The sequence below is a fragment of the Rhinichthys klamathensis genome, unplaced genomic scaffold (genome assembly GCF_029890125.1).
Source record: "Rhinichthys klamathensis goyatoka isolate OS25496 unplaced genomic scaffold, OSU_Roscu_1.1 h1tg000721l_1, whole genome shotgun sequence".
Lineage (NCBI taxonomy): Eukaryota > Metazoa > Chordata > Actinopteri > Cypriniformes > Leuciscidae > Rhinichthys > Rhinichthys klamathensis.
Window position 1 is genome coordinate 74001 of NW_026607136.1, and position 6000 is coordinate 80000.

At 42.2% G+C, this 6000-nt stretch overlaps 1 protein-coding gene across 1 annotated transcript in view; it reads right to left on the reverse strand.

Annotated features, from left to right (window-relative positions):
* The window catches only part of vclb (vinculin b), a 47183-nt gene that overhangs the window by 26701 nt on the left and 14482 nt on the right, over nt 1–6000 (reverse strand). The window contains exons 3-5 of the mRNA XM_056242318.1: nt 3253–3403; nt 3048–3156; nt 951–1073 (exon numbers count right to left, since the gene is read on the reverse strand). Coding sequence (XP_056098293.1) covers nt 951–1073; nt 3048–3156; nt 3253–3403 — 383 coding nt within the window. The remainder of the gene's footprint in view (nt 1–950; nt 1074–3047; nt 3157–3252; nt 3404–6000) is intronic.

Sequence of the window (6000 nt, forward strand, 5' to 3'; positions counted from 1 at the left end):
TACACGTTACTATGTTAAATTTATGTTCATAAACAAAAACAGTAACATCTGTTAAAAAAATGTAACAACCCCATTTTTATTTGGTAAAATGTAATATTCTGACTGTTTGAGTTTTATTAAAATTAACCATTGGTCATCCAATATCATGCATTTAGATCATGATAACCACAGATAAAATCAGACATAGCCTATAACAGCTCACTAGCATGGCAACATTTTACTTTATGGTTTCTATGGTATTTGTAAAAAACGGTAGCCTAAATACATGATTAAATACTGTAATTATATTCCATTAGTCATTTAATACATTGGCTACATTAATAATATAATACAATTCAATATGTATATCCCACATTTCATGGTGCAGTTAATATTACTAGGCTAACGTTACAGTAAATTAATTCAGATGTAAAATCAATTCAGATTCTGACTGTATCGTTGCGCACAGTGTTTCTCCTGTTTGTCAGGGCTGTTTCATCTGCCTTTAAACTGATTAAATCACTGAGACATTTGTGTTCTTCGCTGAACTCAAGCGCTTCTCACTGGATCTCGTGAGCGAGACGATCAGAGTAAACGCGTCTGCTCTAGTGAGCTCGCTCTCGCTCCGCTCGTTCAAATGAGTTTCGTTCCGCTTTTGGCGCATAAACATTATCGAACATTTATCGAACTCTTGATATCGTTTTATCGAGAACAATAATATCGCGATAATTATCGTTTTATCGCCCAGCCCTAGTGTATCGCGATTCGTTGAACATTTCAACCGACTTGAATCGTCACACATTTTTATCGATTTTCAACCGGTTGCGAGTGAATCGTTACATCCCGTTACAGTAGTGTATATTGTGCACTCCTAACGCATCGACTAACACACTAATAAGAGCATTTGAAGCTTCATTGACAGTGATTGCTGAAGTGTGAGGTGTTCGAGGAGGTCAGAGGTCACAGCACACCTGAGATCAGGACGGGCAGCAGCTCCTTCACGGTGTTCATGGAGTTGACCAGCATGACTCTGTGCTCCTGATGAGTTAACTCCTGCTGTCGCTCGTCAATCATCTTGGCCATCTTCGTCATGCCTGTGGACCAAAACACAAACAGTGAGAGGCTTTCATCTGCTGAACTGAGGCGGATTAACCAGATTTTATTTTCCTGAACAGATATGTTTTCTAAAATAGGGTCAAAATTGAGATCCTCTGATTGGATGTAATCATAGTCTGAAGCCCATCATACACTACAGGGTTTTCTGTGAAATCTGTCAACTCTGACTGCCCAAAATCTGCAAAAATCTGAGCAAAAGTCATTAGTGTTTTAAAGGGATAGTTCACCCGATAATGTAAACTAAGTCAGTAATGACTCTCCCTCATGTTGTTCAACCCCGTAAGACTTTCGTTCATCTTCAGAACACAAATTAAGATATTTTTGATTAAATCTGAGAGCTGGATCACTCCTCCATAGGCTTCTATTGTAATTGAAACTTGCCGGCCCAGAAAAGTTATTAAAGACATCGTTAAAATAGTCCGAGTGACTACAGCGGCTCCACCTTAAGTTTATCAAGCGACGAGAATACTTTCTGTGCGCAAAAAACAAACAAAAATAACGACTTTATTCAACTATTCATGTTCTTCTCTGTGGGCCTCGAGTGAGTTCTCGCAGTGTAACAGCGCAGCGCTTCTGGTGTACGCAGGGCTGGACTGGCCATCGGGCATACCGGGCATTTTCCCGGTGGGCCGACGTGCTTTGTGGGCCGATACATCTCATACTTTAATTTTTTTTTTTTTTTTTTTTTAACGGGCCCATAAAACTCGTGCATCGGCGGCCCATTGCGTTTAGTTTTGTTTAATTGGCGGCTCTGGGATCGTAATGCATTGGACAAAAAAGTCAGCGTAGGTTTTTCTTTTTCTCACAGACCGGCGCATGATGAAACGCGTAGATCAGCGGCCCATTGGTTATTTTCTTGATTGACACTGGGCTGGTCCAATCACATCTTTAAATAGCTTTGAGTGAGCGAGCAGTGTCAGTGTGTATCTGTCAAAATAGTCAGAGCGATGGTGAAGAAACGTAAGGAATGTGCAGAGAAATAGCGTGAAAAAAGAAACACTTCAGAGGCCCTTCAAGTGTCTGAAGAGGATAGTGAGGAGGATAAGGAGAGAGATGAGTGAGGATAGTGAGGAGGATAAGGAGAGAGATGAGTGAGTGCAGAGAACTGTGGTAAGCAGAACTAGGCTACTGTCACAACACTTAGGCTATGTAGGAACCCACTACCCAGTTACGCATTATTTCCACATCTGCATATTTGACGATTACGCATTTTATTAGAATTGTAATGAGACGAGTTTGTAAACCATGTTTTCCGTCAAAATAAAAGATCATGTGTTTATCTCTTTCAAGTATAGAAATTAGTACGAAACTAATTAAGAAAGTTGCTTTTATTTTTCAGTGCATTTGTTTTACAACATATGGCTATTACTGCCATGGGATTAATATTATAACTATATAGTAGTGTAATGTATACAGAAACTATATCACAACTACTAAAAGAGTTTTGAGTTTTTCTTTGTTCAATTTGCACACTGAATATGGGATGGAGCTCTTTATTTTTAACTCTCAAAGTGCACTAGATTGATGAATTTAACATTAAAAAGCACAACATTTTCATGGCATTAGTGGTTTTAATAGGAGTTGGTATACATATTCAAGGGCGTGCAAAGTTCGGTTGTGTTTATAATCATATGTTGTGGGCCAGTCTGGGCCGAAATGCCCGGGCCGATTTTTTGTCCCAGTCCAGCCCTGGTTGTACGTCACACGCAGGCTCACTATTGGCCGACGCTGGTCATGTGTGTGTGTGTGACGTACAACACAGAAGCGCTGCGCTGTTACACTACGTGAACTCACACTAATGACTTTAGTGAACTTTAGGTGAATTGGGACGCTGCATACTTTGATTCCATCATACTGGGTAGCTCCGCCCACAGTGAAATATCATTGGTCTAAAATCATGCTCTACATAAAACACGTGCGTTTAAAGTTAAAATGCTTCCTCTTATCCTGACCTGGTCCCAGGTTCTTGGTGTAAGTGATCAGGTCTTCCATCGACTCCACCACCTCAGCGACCGTCAGATACTCCAGAATCCCTTTACACACACGGATGATCTTACGGACCTGAGGTCAGGAGAGAGAGCAGAGACTCTGTGAGTATCGATGCGACATCTCAAACCCAGAGGAATGAACCCTGGAACGGTTTTAAACGCATCATGCCTCGGCCTCGTCGAAGGTCAGGAGCAGATCCGAGGTTCCGGAGAGGATCCCGCGGGAGCCGTCGATCAGATAATCCCGGGCTTGGACAGAATACGGATCGGCCTTCAACATCTGAGCGGCCTGAACCAGTTTAGTGCACGCGTTCTCAACCCTACAGAGAACAACACACACACATAGAGAGAGAGAGATATACTGATTTTCTATACATTTATAGAAAGTTTATGTACATTTCTATACATATTCTGACTTTTTTATACATTCATCTGGTGGTGTAGTGAAGATATACACACTCAGATCTCAACAATAACAATTATCTATGTATGCATGTCTGTGGGTGGATGTTTCCATTAAAAGTTCAGCAGCCCTAAATCACACAGTAGTGACTTATTATTTACAACAAGACTCTCCTACACACTCACAAGCACACACACACTCACACACTCTCACACTCTCACACTCTCACACTCTCACACTCTCACACTCTCACACTCTCACACTCTCACACTCTCACACTCTCACACTCTCACACTCTCACACTCTCACACTCTCACACTCTCACACTCTCACACTCTCACACTCTCACACTCACTCACTCACTCACTCACTCACTCACTCACTCACTCACTCACTCACTCTCTCACACACACTCACTCACACACACACTCTCACACACTCTCACTCTCACACACACTCACTCACACACACTCACTCACACTCACTCACTCACACACACTCTCACACACTCTCACACACTCTCACACACTCTCACACACTCTCACACACTCTCACACACTCTCACACACTCTCACACACACTCTCACACACTCTCTCACACACTCTCTCACACTCTCACACACTCTCACACACTCTCACACACACTCACACACACTCTCACACACTCTCACACACTCTCACACACTCTCACACACTCTCACACACTCTCACACACTCTCACACACTCTCACACACTCTCACACACTCTCACACACTCTCACACACTCTCACACACTCTCACACACTCTCACACACTCTCACACACACTCTCAAACACTCTCAAACACACACACATACACACTCTCTCACACTCACTCACTATTCATCTGTGACTGACTCATCAGGAGGGTTTTGTTGTAGTTGCAGGATTGAGACTGGTGTCATATTTCTCTGTGACAGACTGCAGCTGTGTGTGTGTGTGTGTGTGTGTGTTACAGGACAGCAAGGTCATGAGTGAGTGTGTGAGTGTGTGTGTGGGAGATGTGAAGGCTACAGTAATGCATGTGAATGTTAATGAGCATCAATGCATCAGACCACACACACACAGACGAACAGAAACTATATTTAGAGGGGAAACGTACAGTAGGTCGTTCATTATGTGTGTGTCAGTGTTTCCAGTAATCCATGGGCTCTCCCTGAGCACAGCAGAATGAATCTGTGTGTGACTCACAGGAGTTTCAGGATCAATGCCTCCGCACAGGAGCGTCTCTCTGCATCTCTGTTAAAAGCTAAAGCCTTTAGGACTCGTGTAACATATCATTATTGTAAATACATCATGTTTGAGTAGAACAGGAATGACTCAACGTCTGAGTAAACAGCCGACAAACACCCACAATAACAGCATATCTGTGGGCTTTGAGATGAACAACTCCAAACGTGAACAGATAAACCTCAGTGAACCAGAACTGCTGCTTTAGAGAGGGTTCTGGCTCGTGTCTTAGAAGATTTTCAGCTATTTCCTGTTTTATTTTATTTAGTTATTCCCTAAACAACACTGTGAGTGGACTGAAGGCACAGATGTGTGTGTGTGTGTGTCTGAGTCGCTGGAGATTTTCTGTACTGCGTTCCTAAGGGACGTTCACACACTGACAGTGATTTGCAGTGATAAATCGAACCAAAAGCAATACATTTTTAATGAGAGTTGCCGATTTGAAAGGATGAGCGACACAGACTGTGAGATATTGCGAAAAGTAGCGACTCATTTTTTATATTGAATTATTCATTTATTTCACATTATCTCTGAGTGAGTCGTTAATGAATGGAACTGATTCAGTTCAGCTGACTCGATCTGTCACACAGGTTTGGAACGACACGGTTCAAACCATTTACGGGTGAGTTATGCCTTCAAGTTGAGCAAAATCGTTCTGTATGCAAATGAGCAGTGATGTGCTGCAGGAACAACCAATGAGAGCGCAGATATGCATCATCACTCACCAACTCTCATTTAAAATAAGCTTCTGGTTGCTTTGAGGGCGCAAAATGCAAATCGGTTTCAGTGAGAACAACCCATCAGACTGAGAGACATACTAAATAACAAATCTGAATGATTTATTTCCATAACTCCACGTTCTGTGTGTGTTCTGAGGCATTAACACACGTGAAAGAGCTGTAGTGATCCTCTCAGGAGGTGTAGTTGTGTTTGCTCATGAGCGCAGCTGCTCCAGCATGTCCACACCTGATTTATTGGTTAACACACCTGCATGAGAGCACTTCCTCCCGCCACACACACACACACACACACACACACACACCTGGAAGAACGTGTTTTAGAACAGCATCAAATGTCATTTACATTCATGCATTTGGCAGATGCTCTTATCCAAAGCGAATCGATTTGGTGTTGCTTTACTGTTCGAGTTACAGGAACATTTAAACATTTATTTTAAAACAAAATATTTTTATTTTAAAACAAAAGGCTAATGCAGACACAGCCATAGACGCTCTAATAGCACTGCACACACACTTAACCTGATG